Source organism: Canis lupus, chromosome 18 (genome assembly GCF_003254725.2).
Source record: "Canis lupus dingo isolate Sandy chromosome 18, ASM325472v2, whole genome shotgun sequence".
In the NCBI taxonomy this organism is placed as follows: Eukaryota; Metazoa; Chordata; class Mammalia; order Carnivora; family Canidae; genus Canis; species Canis lupus.
The window spans coordinates 46,566,606-46,586,091 of record NC_064260.1 but is presented as its reverse complement, the minus strand read 5'-3'; the positions used below and the strand labels follow the sequence as shown (position 1 = coordinate 46,586,091).

The window sequence follows — 19,486 nt, the reverse complement described above, 5'->3', positions numbered from 1 at the left end:
GTGCTGCCCCCGCTGGGACAAGGGGGGCGCGGAGGGGAAGCCGAGGCCAGGGACCCACTCCGGACGCGTCCACATGCAGCCTCCACAGGGGCCCTGCCCTGGCATCCCCGTCCCCCGCCTGGGCGTGGGGAGGCCGGGCGGGAAGCAGCCAGCCCCGAGCCCGCCACCGTAAGAGGACACGGAGAGAAACAGCTCCAGTCAGCCCCACAAGCGAGGCCTGGAAAACTCTGCAGCTGGAGCGGACACAAAGGACCTTTCAGACTGCAGCCAAGGTGCCCAGGGAGCGGGGCTTTTTTTTTTTTTTTTTCCTTTTTTTTTTTTTTTTTTTTTACAGCTATTAGGGTGACAAGCCTTTCCAAAGGCCAGCAGTTGGCGAGGGTTTCCAGGAAGCTGGTCTGGCACCAGGCTGGGATTGGAGCAACTTTAACGAGTTAACTTCAGAAGGAAGGAATCATCAGGGAAGGTTTAAGGTTCAACAAACTTTTTGAATTATTTTGCAAAAAGTTCTGGCTTTCAAATTCAAAGGCATGTTTAGCCGTGACTGTTTTCAGCCAGAGATTATTTCAAAGGCAGCGCAGCCCGCACGTTTCTGATTCATTCAGTCCAGGTATTTGTCTCAACTCCTCGGGACGGGCTTTGCCAGTGCCATCCAGTGCCGGGAAACGCGGGGTCACCTTACACGTCTCCTCAAACACCCCTCCGCCCACGTGCCTCTCCCTCGGCCAGCCCCCGTGGCCCTGGGCGCACACGCGCACACACGCGCACACACCTTCCCCGAGCAGGAAGCTGCTCCCTGCCAAGAGCGAATGGAATTCAGATTTCCAGAGGGTGTCCTTGGCTCCCAGATCCACAGCCACACACTGAAGAAAGGTCCTAGTGTGTGTGGTGGGGGCCCAGAGAGAGGGGCCTCCATCTCGGCTCACGTCTATCTGGGCCCCAAGAAAAACCCACAACTGGCTGTGCTCTCCTCAGCCACACCCGGCCTCAGTCACATTCCTTCCTTTCCTGAGCCCACACTGGGTGGCCACACAACCCCGCTTCTACACCTCCCTCCCCACCGGCAGGGAGACCTCGGCCAGGCCCTCATGGGGCGGCCAGCAAGCGCCAACGAGGGGGCCGCACCCCAAGCCCAAGGCAGCCGGAAACCACCGAGGGGCCCGAGGGGCTGGGCATCCCACCCGGGGCCTCCTCTCAGCAGTTCTCACTCCCCGAACAGCACAGCCAGGGCCGAGCTCCTTGCGGGAAGTCCCTCTTCACATCCCACCTGTACCCTCCTGGCTGCTGCCCCGGTGCCCCCCCCCAGCAGACGCTCCCCACACACCATGAGAAGCACTGCCCCCCGCCCCCACCCCACCATCCAGGCTGGGCCTTCTGAGCCCTGAGATCTGGCATCCTCGGGAGTTAAACATTTACAGGCGTACACCAACAGCAGCCCAGTAAATGAGACAAGTCCATGATCAGCCACACACGGTGGACAGGCTGGTCACGCTTAGCTTCTCTTTGACCCCAGTCCCTGGGACCTCGCCACCTGCGTGGCCAGGTAGCAACAGGTGGAGAATATGGTCGTCCCACAGGTCTTCGGAGGTGGTGAGGACTGATGAGCAGGAGCACTGCTGGCTTTTCAGGTGCTCAGCACCCACGGAGGCCCAGCACCCGGCAGAGCAGGTCTGCTGCTAAATCAGAGCCAAGCCATATCCCCCCAGACAGGCCCCTCTGTCTGCTCGGGAGACTCTTTTCAGAAGTGGGGGCTCCTGGGCCTTGCATTTCTGCCCGGGGGGAGGCTGCAGCTTTACAGCCTGGGCTGGAGTCTCTGCTTGGGCTCCTGCCCCTGCTCAGGGCCACTCTGACCCTCCTGAGCTGGGAGTGCTGGCACCCCTGCCCTGGTCGTGTTCACTGGGGTCTCGGGCCAAGTGCCATAAGGTCCTGCAGTGGCCTGAGAGGCCACGGCACTGTCCCTTCTGGCCAGCGCAGACCTTACATTTTAGTGTTTCTGGAATGCCTCGGCTCTACTGGCTTCTCCTTCCAAGCATGGCCCACAGTGGACTTAACTGAGGGACACTCTTCCCGCATCCCTTGGGGAGGGTCTGTGTGTGTGAGAAGCAGCAGGAGGAGAAGGCCACGGCCATGGCCTTCAGGAAGTGCGTCATGCTGCTTTCCAGGTAGCCAGGTGCCCAGAGCATGGCGTTCAGGGAAGTGCCCTGGCTAGGCTACCCTACCAACAAGGGTTGGGGTAGTCAGTTGACCTAGGCCTGGTGTGGGGTGGGATGCAGGTTCTACTAGAGCAGATGGGCCCTGCTGGAACAGCAAACATGCATGGGATTCGGGGTCAGGATCCCAGGCCTGTCCCAGCTCTGTCAGCAGCTGGCATATCCCCTGGGCACGGTCCTCTCATCTCTGGTGTCAGGGTCCCCACTTCCCAAGCTGTTATCTCCTGAAACCTACAGAGATATTTCCCTACCCCAAACCTAGGCCCCCTGGTCTGACAAAGTCTACCACCCAGGACAGGATGGGGGTTGTTGATGGAGAGGCCTGTGAGCCTAGAGCTGCCACGGACTGTGGGGGTAACTGGGACATCATCTCAGATGAAGTCCTCTGGACCTCTTGGGTGGCACCAGCCCCAGACCGCACACACTTGCCAGCCTGAGCTCAATCATGCTGGGAGCACTGCCCCACCCGGGCCACCCCCATCTCATGAGTCTGCCCCCTGTTCCTGCTACAGCCTCGCCCTGCATCCAGGCCCCCAGGAGCTCCCACCTGGAGCCCACACACCCAGCTGGGGGCTTCCATGGGGCAGTTCAAAAAGAAAAGCTGGAAAAAAAGCATTCCAGTGTTTTTAACTGGGAAAGATTCCACTTGATTTGACAAGTCCAGGATGTAAGGACAACACGGGAACCACAAGCCTGCCACTGAGAGGCCCAAGAGGAAGGATAGGTAGAAGAGAGGTGTCCTTGGGCCGGGGAGTGGACAACACGGGGCCCCAGAGCCACCCAGGCAGGGCCAGGGAGCCAGGCCCAGAGCACACTCAAAGGCTGGAAGCCAAAGGTCCCAGCATGACCTTACCTTGCACTTCATACCCTAGATACAGAGCCCGGCTACGGGGGATGAGGTAGGGGCCCTGGGGCCAGCTGCTGGGAGCTGCCCACCTGCTCAGGGGCCCTGGCTCTCCGGTCCAGGTCCCTGGCTACAGCGAGGCCATGGGGAAGGACGCTGAGTGTGTGTGTGTGCGAGGGAGTGGAGCTCTGTGCTCTGAGCAGCCCTGACTTCCCACCATCTTCCAGATGTGCCCTCTACTGCCTACTGATGGCACCCCACTCTCTGTCTCAGTTTCCCCAGCAGGGCAGCACAGGAAACTGCTGTGGCAAGTGTTGAGCTTTGGGTGCAGCATAGTGTGATCTTGTACGATGGTTCAATTCCAAAGTCTTAGGAGACAGATCGCGTAGAGTCACAATTCCCTTTGCAAATCCCTTGAGTTGCCCCGAAAAAACAACAACAACAACAAAAAAAAACCAATCCTGTCTCAGAGCTGTGTGCACACCCCGCTGAGCGGCCGTCATGCCCGCTCAAGTGGGAGCAGCTCCATGCAAACGCAGAGGCTTTCCCTGCTCCCCAGACACAGGCAGCGCCGTCTTTCAAGAGGGCTGCTGGGGCTGCTCCCCACATGCAGACGTCACTTACGGAGATGATCAAAGCAGTCGTGGGGTCAGGGTAAGGGTGTGGGGCTGACAGGGTGCCAGCCTCTGCCTCTGAGGCCGGACTGGACTCCTGTCCCCCCCCCCCCCCACCTCCACTATTTCTTCCCCTTCCCTCCATGAAGACTTCCTCCTAGGTGGTGCCCCAGGCCTCCCGAGGCAGATGAGCCTTGCCCTCCTTGCATGGAGGTGCCAGGCCCACGGTGTGTGGAGAGACCGTGCAGAATTCTCGGAGCAGGCAGCCAGGAAGAGACACTCGGCCAAAGCACTGACTCGCTCCACGCGCCGTCTCTCCTGCTGATGGGCCACAGGAACACTTTGGGAGGCCCAGACCCCACACCAGATGCCGGCCGCCTTGTCTCTGTGGGCTTGTGACTTCCCTGCCCACCAGCCCTCCGGGAACCAGCCTGGCCTCCCCCTCAAGGACCTGGGCTCCCCAAGAGACCGCCTGCCTGGAGATGAGCCCTGGCTCTGTCCCCACCTCGCAAGTGACACTTGCAAGTCCTGACTCTCCCGAGAAGCAGAGGTACCGACCCTCTGCTTGTTTTGGACCCATAAGGACACAAGCTGTGCATCTCAGCTAAGCGCAGCCTCTGCTCGCAAACCTGACACAAGACATGCAGCCTCTTCTGAGCACCTGGCAGCCAGCAAGCCCGTGACCGCTGCAGCCATATTTGGGCTGTCCCTCTGCTAGGCCGCCCAGGGGGCTGCACGGGGCCAAGAGAAGGCAGGACACCAGGCCCATGCTGCCCATCTCTGCTGGAAGGCTATCACCATCCTTGGCGGGTAGGCCCGATGGCGAGGAGGACACATGGCAGCAGGATGGCCCTCCCTGCCGAAGAAGCAGGACATGGGGGGCCTAGGTCTCTCCCTGCACCTGTATGGGAGCCGGAGCTCCTTTCTTTGCTACGACAGGGTGTGGGTGGTGCACCTGCCTCCAGCCCACGTGGAGCCCGAGGCTCGAAGGCCTGCAGGCAGACCTGGTGAGTGATGGTACCTAATGGCTACACACTGACCCCAACCGTATCCCATGGACACTTGTGATCTGGTGCTTTACCAAGCCCTCAGGTCAAGTAAGGGACGTCTTCATGGGGTCTCCCAAACCAAGGTGACATTTATCAGGCACACTCTCGAAGGAGGCACCGGGCTGGACATGGGCCTCAGGGCCTCAAGCGCTCACACCCTGCCCCGTGAGGCCCGTCTCCAGGGTCTGTGAGAGGATGCCAAGGCTCAGAGGTGAGCTGACTGCCCCAGTGTCCCTCCCAGCTGGGGTTCCTGGGAAGACCGTTTCCCTGGGGTGAATACTCGAACATCAACTGATGAGGAGTAAACCTCTCATAGGCCACAGGCAACCACGGGACCGGAACCTACAGAACACAGTGGGGAACTGGAGAGGAATTTGGAGTCAACGGGGGATGCGTGGAGGCCACAGCTGCAAAGACCTGGTATCATGACGATGTTCATTCTCCTCACCTAGAGAGGATGCTGGCCGTCAGGGGGAGAGGTGGGCTGCACAGAGACAGGCCCGTTGGAGGCAGGGGACCCAGCCAGAGCCTTCTCCACTGGCCCCAGACCTGTTATCAAACGACGGAGCCAGGGCTACAGTCTGCCCTGCAGAGCTGCGCAGGGCCCCAAACCGGAGTGGGACGGTGCGGAGCTGGCCAGGGGGTGGAGGGTACTGAGCCAGCCTGCGTCTCCAAGGGGGAGAAAATGTACCTTGACCTCAGCCTCACATTGGATGCAAAAATCGATTCCAGATGGACCACGGATCTACATGTGAAAGGTGAGCTAATAAAGCTTTAGAAAAAATCAGAATATCTTTATGACCTTGGAGTAGTCAAAGTTTCTTTAATAGGACACAAACAGCACTATCCAGAAAGGAAATGTTTGATTAACTGGATCACATTAAGAGTTCACTTAAAGTTCTTCTGTTCATCAAAAGACGCCCTCGAGAGAGGAAGGGACGGCCCGCGAAGGGAGGGGGATTTCTGTGCTAGGTGTGCTCGGGTGTATGTGTGCAGGCACACTTCGGCACGCACGTCCCCGCCGCCCATGAGTCCTACCGGGATGCGTGAAGACAGAACGAGAAGAGGTCCATCACGGAGAAGAGGTCACCCAGAATAAAATGGGCACAAGACCTGCGCCTCTTCACCAAGGACAGCATTGGACCGAGGACCGAGGCGGGGACGCCTCCCACCCGATGCCGCAGATCCCTGCCGCCGCCCGCCGGGCCAGAGGGAAAGCCCGAGAAGTGGCGTTGGCGGCGGGGCGGCCGTGCCCGGGGAAGCGCTCGGCAGGACCCAGGGAAAGTAAACACGCAGTCGGGCGCCCGGCGGCCCCACACCTAGGCAGCGCGCACCGGAAATGCAGCCTGTACCGTCGCCAAAAAGCCTGTACAGGATATTCTTAGCACTAATGATAACAACCCGCCGCTGGCACCAGTCCACGCAGCCGTCGACAATAGAGCGGATAAACAAAGTGTGGGCCGTTCACACGGTGGCGTGCCAGCGGTGCTCCCTGCAGCCACGCGGCCCTCAGCCCGGGAAGCCAGACGTCCGCACGGTGTGTGCGCCGGGAGCGTCTGACTCTAGAAAGTTCGGCAATGGGCAGCGCAGAGTCCTGCTGCCAGAAGCGGAGACAGCGGTGACCCTTAGAATGTGGGACAGGAAGTAGGAGCCCCGGGGATTCCCCCGGGGGACCTCTGTCGCTCTGCCTGGGTGCAAGTTACGAGCGGCCTTGGGCTGACATGTCCCAAGTGCTCTTGAGATGTGTGTGCTCATCTGTGTGCACTTTGTCCTTCAACCAGAATGGTCAAAGTGGCCTAGATGCAAGGATGGAACTTTCTGGGCCTAACTTGAGAGCCGGACCACCTGTGCCCGGAGAGGGGTGGGCCCTGGACCCCGACTCAGGCCTCCTGACCCGGCCGCCCTAGGGCTCAGCCTCCTTTCCAGATTTAGGGAAACACTGTGAGGGGGCCCAGGACTGCCAGAAAGGTCTCCGTAGCCACACCAGGGCTGTCTGTGAAGTCACTTTGTTCTCCACCCACCTCTGGGGTACGGATGCTCCCTCTCTCTGACATTCTCCAGCACTCCTTGCCTGGTCCAGACCAACCTCACCAAAGACCTGTCGGAGGAGAGCACTGAGCCCAGCCTGGGGGCACCCCGAGACCAGGCAATACCGCCACGGCCACCGAGGAAGGAAGAAGCCTCCCACGTTCCTCCGGGCCTTCTACCTGGACTGAGGGCCCACTCCCCAGAGCGGTGGCCTCGGGAGGCGGGCTGCATCCTCCTCACGTGCTTAGATGGAGGAAGTGAGGCTCCCAGAGGTTAGGGGGCCTCTAGGGCCGGCCCACAGCTGGGCTGGTGCAGGCTGAGAGCCAGATTGAGGGCATCTGATTCCCAGTCCCGTCTCTTTCCCACTGAGCCACTCCGCCTCGCTTTTAATTTAATTAGGAGAACATTTAATCCCCCCGTGCATTTCAGAGACGGGTTTGAGCTGGCCGGGGCTGGGAGGCTCTGACGGGGCCTGTGACTCATGCAGCTTTGCACAGCACTCCCGGGCCGGCTCCCACGGGGCTTCCTTGGCACCTCACGCAGACAGAGGTGGTCTGGAGCTTCCAGAGAAGACAGGACACCGGTCTGGAAAGACAAACTGGTCTCATCTGTTCCTGGCAAGCCCCCTCCTTCATCCCCCTGGACACTAGCCCCGGAGCGGCCTCCTCATCCTTTCCCACCAATGTTTGCAGGGCAAGAAACAAAGCAAGAAGCATGGCCACTCGAAGAGGTGTGGCGCCTGGCGCCTCTGGGTCCGTGGGAGCAGGCCACAGCTGCCCCAGGCCTCCGAGATGTCCTGGGCCGTGCTGGTCCCAACCAAAGAGCTAGCGCTCCGGTCCATGTTACTGAGTGTGGGGCCGAGCCTTGTGACATTTGCCCCCATTACCAGAAGGCACGAGGCTGGCCCTAGCCTCGCTGACAAACGCAGAATTCAGGAGACATTAGCAGTGATGTGGACGAAAGCCAGGCCGCAGCGGCCTTTCTGGAAAAGACACACTTGAGCATTTTGGCATGAGACTCCACAGGGTCCAGGAGAAAGTTGGAGACATGGAAATTCTAATTAACGCACATGGGGCTGGTTTTGCTCAAGGATCTACGGGTTGTCCTGTCATGGGAGGCCAGCAAGCACATAGTTGCCAGGGAGGTGCTCGTGGTCACCTGGTGGGCCCCATAGTGCCCCAGCCCTGCCTTCCCTCTGCCTCCCTTCCTGGGGAGGCCTGTGGTCCTCCCCATGCCCATCTGTATGCAGGGTGGCACACTATGCTCTCCCCTGAGGAGCAGGATGGGGTGGCTGGTAAGCAGGAGCCTCGCCCAGCCAGGATGCCATAATCGAAGACCTGGAGAGGACCAGGCGTCAACTCTTCCAGAGGAGCCTGAGGCTTCAGTGTCTGCAGCAGGCCTGGCCTCTTGCACCAGGTGCCTGGGGTATGGGACAGATGTGGACTCCTGGCCAGTCTGGCTGCCTTGCAGCTGGGCAGGGAGTGGGGGGCTTCACAGAAGTGGCCGCTGTCTCCTGAGGCTGCTGGGACAAGGGTACCCAGGCCCAGTCAGAGCCACAGATGCTCATGCTGAGGCCATTCTGACCTAGCTGCACTCTGCCCTGCACACCAACACCCCTGCCGAAGCATTCACGGCCCTCACCACCTTGTTCCCTCAGGTGAGGCTGGCCTGGCCCTGGTGGGGCAGGAGCTGCAGTCCTGGGGCTCATGTGGCCTGGGGCTTCAGGAGTGCCAGGGAGAGAGCACCTCAGAGGAGCCACACGTACCCTGCTCCCTAGGAACTGAGGGTTGGGCAGGGAGTTAGACACCCTAGAAGGGTCCCAGGGCCCAATCTGAGGGCTCAGGGAGCTGGTACGGAGGCCCTGACAGCCAGAGCACATGGCCTGGGCCTCAGCGAGCTGAGGATGACACAGCCAGCCTCTGATGGCAGAAGATGAGTGACAAGGCCGTCTCAGATGGGGATGCCATGTGTGAGGCGTGGGCATGCACACAGCGGTGGCCCTTCCTTCCCACAGTCCTGCCAGGGACCCCCAGGGGGCAGGAGCCCACGAGGGGGCTCCCCCGGTCCCCCTTTTACCCTGGATGCTCCTCTACCTCTACCTCTACCTTACCTCTACCTCACACTTGCCCCTTGGAAGCCCTGTGGCAAGGCTCTGAGTGGGGGACGCAGGTGCAGAAGCTCGAGGCAGACTTCTGCCTGAAAGGTGTGTGTCAGGCCGTGGCCCAGCTCCCCGGAGCTGTGGGGGGGCCCCAGGGCTGCACGGGGATGGGGGTGGGGCTTGCTTACAGTGCCAGGACCACGCCGCCTCCCCAGCCCGCTGTGTCCCAGCGACTCCCTAGTTTGCGCCGGGCCTGCTCACCGGCCCCCGGGCCCCCACCCCTTGCCCCACCAATGGCCAGCAGGCCCCGGAAAGAGGAGCTTCGCCCAGCCCCAGGGACCTTCCCGTAATCAAGGCTGCAGTGACCTCACCTCCCTGGGGCCCAGCGGGTGGGGAGAGCTTGAGATGGAAACAAAATGTGTCTTTATTTATGCTTTTAATTTGAATTCTGGAACTGACCCAACGTGGTAATACACTTAACCTCAGTAAAATGCTGAAGAAAAATGAATCTGTTTTTCAGTAACTGCTTCCCACCCACTCTGCCCCCTGTGAGACCCCCGTGTGCACCCCTGCCCTAGCACACACACCGGGGCGTGGGCGTCTGCTCCCCGTGCTGGGCCCGCAGGGCCGGGCAGTTGATAGGAGTGTCCCTGAGCCGCCGGAGCCAAATTTATTTAGGGGCACTGATCACCAGGAGGGCTGGCTGGCGGTGGAGGCACGCAGCCCCAGCACCGGTACACAGGGCAGGCACGGTGCCCACCGGAGCCCCTCCTTCTAACAGTCAGGGTAGGTTGGGGCCTCTGCCCAGCTTATAGCCCCAGCAGTGCTGAGGTCCTGGGCCCCAAAACCTCTCAGTGAGCCTCCACCCTACTCTCCCCACTGGGGCTCCCCGAGGCATGGTACCCTGTACTGAGGACATGTTGGTGCAGGTCCCCTGCCAGCTCAGCCTTGACTATGCCCTGACCGGACCACGATGCCATGAGGTGGCCCTTTGCTGCCCCTCTGGCTCCTTGCTCCCAGCCCCACCATGACCCAAGTACGACACCTGGACCCCTTCCCCCTTCCCAGGGGCTTCACATCCAGCTACTGCTTCTGGATGGCTCTGCTGGGAGAAGTTCTAGCCTGGGGACCTGGCTGGCTGACGACTGTGGTACAGGCCCCGACGGCACTGGGCCTGACAGCAGACACCTCCCCGCAGCCAACCTGCCTCTCTGGGGGCGCCAGCCTGGGAAGATCCACAGCTGGCATTTAGGACACTGATGCCCCCGGATCCCGCAAGCCTAGGGCCACAGTCCTAGAGGAGACACAGCTTAGCGTCCGGATGATCCAGTCTTGCTGGTGTGGGCGGCCTCCTCGGCTTTCGGAGCAGGTAGGCAGCCTGTGGCCCCAGGACACTTGGTGAGTGCTCATGCCAGGGCCGCCGATGGCCCTCACCTCCAAAGGGGTGACCATTGGGGCCTCGGCTACAGAGCCACCTGGGACCCGAGTCTTTCATCACCCTCACCCTGGGCTCCTCTGTGAGGGTCTTGCAGGGCCAGGGAGCTGGAGAGACCTCAGCACCCGGCTGGGTGGATGGTGGTAGTGGCCCTGTCCTTCCAGGGTGGGACTCCCTGCGTGTGTTCAAGGGGCTGGGCCACAGCCAAGAGAATACAGGAGAACAGGCTCTGGCAGGACAGTGACCCTGGGGACCCGAAGGGGTGGCAGGTACAGGGAGGTCCGGGAGGAGTCCACCTGCCCCTGGGCCATGGCCCCCTGTGGGCTCGGGCTGTCCTCACTCCGAGTGGGCACTGCACCTGTGCCGCCCACAGCGCCAGCCGCAGAACTGCACTCTGTGGTCTCTGTCGCGCCCTGGACTCTGTAAAGGCCTCCGCCACAGAGGTCCCCCCACTCTGCCTGGGGCGCCGGCCTGCCTCGCACGGCCCACCTGCCTTCCTTGTGCGTGCCTCGGCTCCTGCCACGCATCCAGCAAGCCTGTCGCATCCCCTCCAGGACGGGTGGGAGCCCAGCAGCCCACCCCAGGGCCGTGTCCACGAGGACAAGGTGCTCCCACCAAGCCTCCAACTACGGGGTGCTGCCCAGTGTCCCCAGAGCCTGGGGGCCTGGAAAGATGGCCCGCGAGTCCTGCCTCATCAAAGCCCCATCCTGAGCCAGTCCCATCTTTCTCTCATTCTGGCTACGCGACCCTGCCCATCCTGCATGAGCAGCCCCCACCGGGTCCCAACGTCCCCGGTCACCCGCGAGGCAAAGGCCACCGGCCCAGGGCACAGGGTGACAAAGGCACACACGGCCCACGAGGACTCCGAGACCCCCAGAGAATGAAAACACCCTTCAGAGACGGGTCCGTGGAGAGGGGAGCGCGTCAGCGAGGGACTCCGGGTGGGGCTGAGGGGAGCGCCTGTCTGATGGCAGGGGAAGCCCCGTGGGGCGGTGGCCGGAACGGGCCCGAGTGCCCCACTGACCCCAGCACTCGGTCACACTGGGTGCCCCTGCTGGGAGCACTGAGTCATAGCTCGCAAGGGAGTCACACCACGGCGGGGCCCTGGGGATTGGCCTGGCGGTGCGGCGATGGCGGGGGAGGCCGGGCGCGCGTCCCAGGCCAGCTGTGCCTCGGGGGAAGGCCAACTGGAAGGCGTGGAGAATCAGCCATTTCCTCCACCTGAAGGAGCCCCTGAGGACAGCGACGGCAACTGGCAGCCGGCGCTCGGCATCTGCCCCGTGGCTTTGGCCGGGGCTCTACGGGGAAACGCTCGAAAACAAAGTCGTCTCTTTTTTGGGGGGCGGGGGGGCGAGGAGAGAGAAAGACAATCTTCTCAGACGCTCAAGGCACACAAACAAGTGGAAAATGATCAGTTTGGTTTTCCATAAGTCAAAACAAGAGGATCATGTTCCCAGACTTGGCGGGCGATGCCTGGGCGCTCCTCCCCGCTCGGTGCCCAGCACTGGGTCCGGCCCCTGGCAGCAGGCCGCCCGCCCCAGGTTGCCGAGGGCAGGCGGCAAGTGGCGGGCTCCGGGTGAGGAGGCCCAGGGCCGGGCCCCGAGGTGGCCCCCGCGCGCCCCACACCCCTCCAGCCCGTCCTGGGCGGGCGCACGGGCACTCACTGTGACACATGGGTGATGGGCGCCAATAGCGTCTCCCCCTCGAGGTCCAGGTCCTCGGCGAAGCTGTTGGTTCTCATGAAGTGGGCTGTGCTCACCTCCAGCAGCATGGGGCTCTTCTTCACTGTGGGGAGAGGCGTGGGGCAGTACGTTAGGCCTCCGTGGAAGGCTTGATGGGGCAGGGGGCGTGGGGCCAGCCAGAGCTGAGCTGGGCTCTGATGCCCACCCCAACCTACCACCCCAGCTGAGGACGGACTGGCATGCCCTGAACCTTCCCACAAACTGACAAGACCTCCGCACACGGAGCTGGGTGATGAGTGGGGATGGTCCGTGAAGCTTCCGCCCCAAGGATCCATTAAAACAGCCCCCACGAGACTGAGATCTCAAAGGCTGAGGAGCGGCGGGTCTGTGACACCTCCGCAGGGTGAGGGTCACCTGAGCTGAGCTCAGGTGGCAGGGCCTGTCCCCAGGCTCACACCTGACATTCAGGTCAACAGTAAAACACAGCTCACAGGAGTCTGGTGAGACCCTGACTCCTGCCACCATGCCATCGCTCTCAGTCTTCGGCGAAGACCCAGGGTGGTGGCACTCCTGCCCACGAGGAGCCACAAGCTCAGGAGACAGGGGCAGCCATGGAGCCCCCAGCCCCCTGCTCAGGCCACAGTGCCACACCTGCCACCCATACCCCAAGGGGTGCAGGAATTCTCTGGCCCCAGCTGCTGGTGTGGTGTCCAGCTTCCTGGGCTCACGCCCAACAACCTGGTGATGGTGCTTGGGGCTGATAAGGATATATGCCTGGCTGACCCCCCCACCCCGATTTTCAATTTGGACTGTTTTCTTTTCTTCATTTAAAGTTTATATTTTAAAAGAAGCAAGTACTCATTGTAAAAAGCGAAACAACTCAAAGATTCATGAAGGCCCTCCTCCTGCAAGGTCACCCGTGTCAACTGCCAAATGGATTCCTGGCTCATCCCTCAGCTCATCGTAACAGCTGATACCAGGTGAGACAGCTCTGTTCTTGTCATCTCATTCTTTTACAGGTACCACAGATGTGGATCTCTGTTTTGGTAGTTGGATGATAGTCCGTGGTTTACACCAATGGCTAAGGTCACTAAGCCGTTCTGTGGCTGATAGATCCCTAGGCTCCATGAGCTTTAAGCCACGACTTTAAGGCAATGATGCGCCACCCATTATATGAAAACGTGACACTGGGGCCAGGCGAGAGGGTGCTCCCTAGGTAATTTTAATTGTTTTCCCAATTAGTTATAGCAATCCAGACCTCACCAGCAGCATGTGAATGTGACAGCTTCCTCGTGTTCATGCCCAAACCTGCTGCTGGCACCCTTCCCAGGGCCTGCCAGGCATGGATAAAGACAAGGGTGCTGTTTTTCCTTTTGTGCCGAGGGCCTTTTCTGGCTCGGGGGCTGTTTGCACTCTCTTGCAGAATTGCCTGTTCATACCTTTTGCTCTTTTTTGCTTGTCAGCTTGTAGGAACTGTTTATATACTAAAGATATTATTAGCCTTTGGTCATGTAAGGCACAGATATCTTCCCCAGTAGCCTTCAGTATGGTTGTTTTTATCGTAGAAAATGTTTTATGTGTCGAAAGTGATATGCCTATCTTTTGCTTTATGAAAAAGGAAGATTTTCCCACTTCAAAGTAATACAACCATCTCTTAAATTTACTTGTGATCTAAATGTATGAATGTTGTGTAAATTTTTATACATTTAGCATTTATGCCTAACATTATGTGTATTCATCAACGATCTGAAAATGTAGAAGTACTGTATACAATCTTCAGAAACTAACATAAAACATAAAATATAAAACTTCTTGAGGAAGACTCAGAAGAATGTCTCTGGATCTTGGATTTGGCCATGAGTTTTGAAGTACAACACTACAAGCTCAGTCAGTGAGAGGAAAAAATTAACAAATTGGACTTTATCAAAATTAAGGCACTAGCTCTGCAAAAGACACTGCTAAGGGAAGCAGAAATAAGCTACAGACTTGAAGGTATTTCCACATCTCCTATTTGGTTGAGGACTTGTATCTAGCATATATAAAGAACTCGTACAACTTGACAGCAGGAAAGGCCACCAACCCAATTTAAGAAATGGATTACAAGAAAGTACATAGAAAGGTTCTCAGTTCAATCAACATTACTAGTTGTTAGGGAAATGCAAGATAAATCTACAGTGAGTCACCATGAGACCTTTACTGGAATGGCTATATTTTGTGAAGAAACAAAACCTGAAGCCTGACAATACCACGCACTCACGAGGACATGGAGCAACTGAAACTCACAGGCTGCTGGCGGGGATGCACAATGATATTATGGCCATGTTGGAAAAAAGTTCAGCGGCTTCTTAAAAATGTGCACTGGCGGTGTGACCCAGTGGTCCTCCTCCCACATATTTACACAATGAATCAAAAATTTATCTTCATAAAAACCTGTACATAAACATGAATAGCAACTTCATTCATGGTCGCCAAAAGCTGGAAAGAGCTAAGACATCCCTCAGTAGTAAGTGAATGGGTAAACGAACTGTGCTCTATCCGTACAATGGAACACCACCCCGCAATCAAAAGAAATGAACTAATAATTCATGGAGCAACATGGGTGACTCTCAAATGCATTTTGCTAAGCAGTGAAAGAAGCCAGATGTAAAAGGCTACATATTATATGATTCCATTTATATGACATTCTGAAAAGGCAGAACTACGAGGACATAAAACAGATCAATGGCTGCTAGTGTTTATGGGAGGGGGAGTATTTGACTTCCAAAGGGTTACACGGGGGAATTTCTAGGGCTGTGGAACTTCTCTCTGTGATGCTCTGGTGGTGGATACGTGAATCCAGGCATTTGTCAAAACCCGCAGAACTGTGTATCTCCAAGCATGAATTTTACTGGATGCAAACTTAAAACAAAAAAATCAACCAGCCTGTTGGAGGATCCTAGGAATGAAAGCAGACTGTGAAAAGTGAATTCTGTGCTATGAATGTATGACATAGTACTGTATAGCACGGAAAGAAGGGGAAGAAGGAGGTGGCCTACTAAGCTTTAGGAAACCATCTTTTGACCGTCATAAACACAGTGCTCTAGTTGGTAATGTTGTTTCTCGGAAGGGAACTACATGTACACATGTTAAACAAGTAAGCAAATAAATTATAGATAATGGGATCCAGTTTTCTAACGTCAGAGAAATATAGTAGCAAACACAGTGTGTATGATGGGGGTGGGTACAAATGAACCTTGTGGCCGGAAATTTCTGTATGAACTTGTATTTAGCTTACTGCAGATGCAGCTATAAATACAGATACATGTGTGTGCTTGGGTTATGGACATTCATATACTTCCTCACTCCCCTCTGGGAGGCCCTAGAAGCAGTGACAACCTGGGAGTAACAAGCACACCCAGTGCCAGATCCTGGTTTCTAAGAACCATTCATTTTCCAGTCAAAGGAAGCAGGGCTCTCTGGCTGAATGATGATGATTCTAGGACTCAGGCAGAGAAAATACAAGGAGCCCAAAGTACTGTTTAGTGCTCAAAAGGAAGAGAATGGGCAAAAAATAAATATACAAAATGGATGGGGGATATGTCAAGTGGACACAGGAACCTACCCCAAAGGACTCTCAATTCAGGGGCCAAAGCCAGAACAATTTGAGCAACAAAATAAATAATGGTAGTATTGAATTATAGCTCAAAACCTAAGTTTTCCTGAGTCCATACTGATATAAACTAACGACTAAATAACTGGAAGAGAGGGACAGATCTTCCATGGATGAATGCTCAAATCAATAGGTGGAACTTGAAGGAGAAACTTCAAAGCATCTCCCCTCAGGTCTCCCTTCCTCCCTGTGGTGGTTTGAACCTTCGTCCACTGACTCTTTCACACCCTGTCCCGCAGAAGGCAGAACACAAGGCCCCTCCCCTTGAGGCAGACTCAGGGACCGCTTCCATGAGGCGGCTTTGGAAAGGGGAAACCAGTAACTCGATGGTGGAAGAATCTGACACAGCCTCAGCCACGCGGGTCAAGGCTAGCAGCACCAGTGACAAATCGTGTTGATGTCATGAATCCTGATGAGATAGAGGGGGCAAAGCACCTCACTTCTGCTCCCCACAAACCCATAACCCCAGTGTTACCCTGAGATACCAGACAAACCCGACTGTGGGACACTGACACCCAACCGGTCGTCCTCACAAGTGTTAAGGTCATGGAGAGCAAAGAAGGCCCGAGGAGGAGATTTCGCAGATCAGAAAAGACTCTGAGACCCGCCAAATATAAATGTACATGCAACTGTAATTGATGGATCTTGAAACAAAGGACAGTAGTAGTTAAACTGGGGAGATCCAAATGAATGAACTGAACTGTAGCTTAATAACACTGTTGCTGCAATGTGGATTTCTTAGTTTTAGTAATTACACTGTGGTTATATACAGTGCTGACAGTAGGGGAAGCTGGTGAAAGATATACAGGATGCTCTAAACTATTTTGCCCCTCCTGTACATCAAAACAAGTATTTTGAAAACAAAAGTAAAAAAACAACAAACAACCCTAAAAAACAAACAAACAAACAAACCCTCTATACAATAGTACAGAAAATTCTTCAGTGTCTAATGAAGGATATACAAGAACCCTAAGGAGAAATGATAAAGCCTTGATGAGAGCCATTCAAGAAGACATAACCAAAAAAAAAAAAAAAAGAAGAAGACATAACCTAACAAAGGGGAGAAAAATACTTTTGTTGCTCTGAGTTGAAGACTGAAAGTGAAGAGTCTCCTCAAACCTTGATAGAAATCCTAACGTTTGTGTGTTGGAACCTGGCACCTGATTCTAAAATTGATCCGGAAATGCAAAAAGCCAAGAATCAACAATATTCTTGAAGAACAGTGAGCTAGGAGCCTGGTTCTACCAGACACTGGCACTTCTTGCGAAGCCATGGCCCCTGAGATGGGGTGCCGCCGATACGAAGAGAGGCAGCCGGCCAGCAGGACAGGGTGGCGCCTTCGGAAATAGCCCACGTGCACGGGGACGCTCGCTGCGTATCCGAGGTGGCCGGTACAGGGTGGGGGAGAGTGTTCGGGGACAGCTGGCTGTCCACATGGGAAAAACGTTAGGCTGGACCCTCACGCCATGCACCAAAAATTCATTCTTGGCATTCCGGGCCATTGAAGACTTACGAAGAAAAGCAAAACTCGAAAGCCTTTAGAACTGAATCTAGAAGAATTATCTTCGTGAGCTCAGAGTTTGGAAGGTTTTCCTAAAACTTAAACAATATTCATACAGGAAAAGACTGACCGAGTCAAGGGCACTAAAATCAAGACCTAATGGGCAAACACCACCTCTGGGAGTAAACAGACGACCACAGAGGACGAGTACCCACAAAATCGGAAGAACTCCTGCAAATCAGTAAGAAAACCACCAATAGTGCAATGGAAAACGGGCGACAAAGAAGCAGGTCAGCAAAGAGGGATCCAAATGGCCGAAGAACATGTGCAAAGGTGTTGTTCCTGACTAGCAATCAGGGAGATGTAAATAAACGTAGGGATTTCACGGCCCGTGGGGGTGAGGGGCAGACTTCCAGCAGGAAACCGCACAGACATGACTTAGTCACACTCGGGAGAAGGGCTCCGAGAGGAGGCTCTCTGCCCGTGACATTCCCAGAGAGCGCAGCAAAGTGACCGGTAAGCCTCGAAGAATGCAAGTACAGTCAAAGGCTCGCAGGCCTGGGACCTGGCGAGAGCATTTACCGCCCCCATTTTAGAGACTCGGGGCTGAGATTCAAGTACCCTGGGTTATATTATACAGTTGTCAAGTGACAGAGCTAAAACTTCGTCCAGGATTCAAATGTTCTTTCAAAAAAAAAAAAAAAAAAAGAAAGGAAAAAGAACACAAATACATATTTTTATGTCTGCATCACTTGTATACAGAAGGAAAGAAGGGCAGGAGGGTGGCTGGAAAGTGGGGCTGCTTTCTAAACACCCGAGATGACAAGTGCCATCTCTAAAGCCTGTAGGCCAAGGGTGAGCCACCTGACCCCTGAGAAAGGCCCAGCCCTGGTGTTTTAGGAAATTAAAATGTGCACATCAGTTGGCTGCCCAGAGCGGGTGGGGCTTGCACCTGCCAGAGAAGAATGTGTGCTGTTTGGTTTAATCCTGGGAACAGCACGAGGGGCCCCGCAGCGAGGGGCAGAGGGGTTCCACAGGTGTGTTTTTCCAGACCGAAAGGAACGGCGCTGCCCTGCCCGCTGTCTGTGTCAGAGACTGTGAGGTCTGCCTCCCCCGCCACAGGTAGGCAGTGGCCAGGGCCGCAGACCACCTCCCACCTCCCACCTCCCTGATTCTGCGGTGGGGGCCTTGGATCCTCCGTGGATACAGCGGCATGCTGCCCCCTTCAGGCTTGGGCGTGGGGGCGATTGCCAGGTCTCAGGAGGGCTGGCTTGTCGCCCCCCCCAACCTCCAAGGAGCCCAACATGTGACGAGGCAACCCACAGCCCCGGCCTCCCAGCTACAGAGCAGACCTAGCCTACGGTGGACCCACCAGGGCGGCGCATCCGGACACCCGGCTCCCAGGAGGGCCGGACCCTGGGGCAGGGAGCGCGGTGTCCTGGTGACAAGGAAGTCACACTTCCATTAAGACGGTCCCAGTGTTCTGACACTTTCATTCCTTGGCTGCCTTTGCCTTGTCGAGGCCGGAATCTGGGCCTAAGTTTTCAGGGCAGAACAAAACAATTTTGTTTTCTAGGAAAATGGGAGGTCTGGGATGGCGAGCGTGGCCTCTGGCGTGGCGACCGGCACAGCTGGCGACACCGGCTGCCAAGCCTCGCCCTCCCTCCGGAGAACAGAACCGAACAGCACAGCAGCTTCCTTCCCAGCCGGCAGCCCTGCTCAAGAGGGCAATTTAAATTTTCTTACCAAAAAAAAAAAAAAAAAATATGGGCACAGAAAAAAGACTGGAAGGAAATAGACCAAAATGCTAATTGCGCCTGGGTTTGGGTGGAGAGATGGTGATGCTCAGTGTGCCTGGGTTTGGGTGCATAGGTGGCGGGTGATTTTCACGTCCTTCCTTCTGGTGTCCATGTTTTCTAGCCTGGACGACACCTTTGCACATTGGAGAGGAACGGTTTGTGGGTGTCCCAGGTCTGTGCCTCGCCTTTCTTCACTTGGCCCCACAAACCCTGCCCTCTGGGGCACCCTGTGCCCTTTGGTCCCCCACCCGTGGGGAGCGTCCCCCTTGGGGCCCAGCTGCCCATGCACATGTCCCGGCCTCATTCCCAGCAGGGTCGGCTCCCATGTCCCAGGCTTCTCATGCCTCCCCCTTGCTCTAATGGTGAGGCTGGGTCACCCTGACTCTGGGGCACACCTGGCTCCCCCCAGATGCAGGAGGAGGCCTCCCAGTTCCCCTCTGCTGCTTCAAGTGTGACCCCACTTCACTGTCACATCAGCCCCACGGGGTGGCAGCTCTGATCCCTGCTTTTAGATGAGCAGAGTGAGATTCAGGAGGGTGAAAAGCTGTGCCCCGGGTCACACAGACGAGGCCGGGCCTCC

The 19,486-nt window shown here is 56.7% G+C and overlaps 1 protein-coding gene across 3 annotated transcripts in view; it reads right to left on the bottom strand.

Annotated features, from left to right (window-relative positions):
• KCNQ1 (potassium voltage-gated channel subfamily Q member 1) overlaps positions 1–19,486 on the bottom strand; it is a 324,161-nt gene that overhangs the window by 162,865 nt on the left and 141,810 nt on the right. For all 3 annotated transcript variants that reach the window (XM_049096377.1, XM_025451838.3, XM_049096378.1), the window contains one exon: positions 11,940–12,060. In XM_049096377.1, the coding sequence (XP_048952334.1) occupies positions 11,940–12,060 (121 nt within the window). The remainder of the gene's footprint in view (positions 1–11,939; positions 12,061–19,486) is intronic.